The 603-nt window shown below is 32.2% G+C and overlaps 1 protein-coding gene across 1 annotated transcript in view; it reads right to left on the reverse strand.

The window, feature by feature from the left end:
* LOC119586841 (dihydrolipoyllysine-residue acetyltransferase component 1 of pyruvate dehydrogenase complex, mitochondrial-like) overlaps positions 1-603 on the reverse strand; it is a 10,976-nt gene that overhangs the window by 1,922 nt on the left and 8,451 nt on the right. The window contains exon 6 of the mRNA XM_037935569.1: positions 248-424. Coding sequence (XP_037791497.1) covers positions 248-424 — 177 coding nt within the window. The remainder of the gene's footprint in view (positions 1-247; positions 425-603) is intronic.

Below are 603 nucleotides of genomic sequence, written 5' to 3' on the forward strand. Positions count from 1 at the left end.
TTTTTTTCTTTTTCAAATTACTTGACACACTTTGAGAATATACAACAGAATATATAAAGGTGAAATGAGAATGAAATGTGCTAAATAAGTTTACATATAAAATCACACACACAAAAAAAAATTATTTGACAATTTCAAATTCTGTTACATCTTAAACAAATTTACTGCAAAAGAAAGGAAAGGTTGCTATTTCACCAGTTATTATTTACAAACACAGGGAATACAGCAATATAAAATGACTACTAACCTGGTCCCCTTGCCAGATGCAGTTCATCTCCGGACACTTAGTAAGGGCCACAGCAACTGCCTTGATGATGAGGTCATTTACGCTCACATTCATCCCCTCATTTTTGTATTGTTTTCTCAAGGCTAGGAGTTTGTCTGACTGACATTCTAGAGTGCCATATGAATGAGCAATTCCACTCTGAAATATATACATGAATCTTTAGTTTAATATTTCACACTGGCATGAATTCTGACACACAATCACTTTTATCCTCATTCTTAAAATTTAAATAATTCTGCTGCCAACTTTCAACAAATTTAGGGTGTATGTCCTTGAAATACTGAAGTTTGTAATTTACAAATAATATAATAGAGCTC

This window comes from Penaeus monodon, chromosome 22 (genome assembly GCF_015228065.2).
Source record: "Penaeus monodon isolate SGIC_2016 chromosome 22, NSTDA_Pmon_1, whole genome shotgun sequence".
Taxonomy (NCBI): Eukaryota; Metazoa; Arthropoda; class Malacostraca; order Decapoda; family Penaeidae; genus Penaeus; species Penaeus monodon.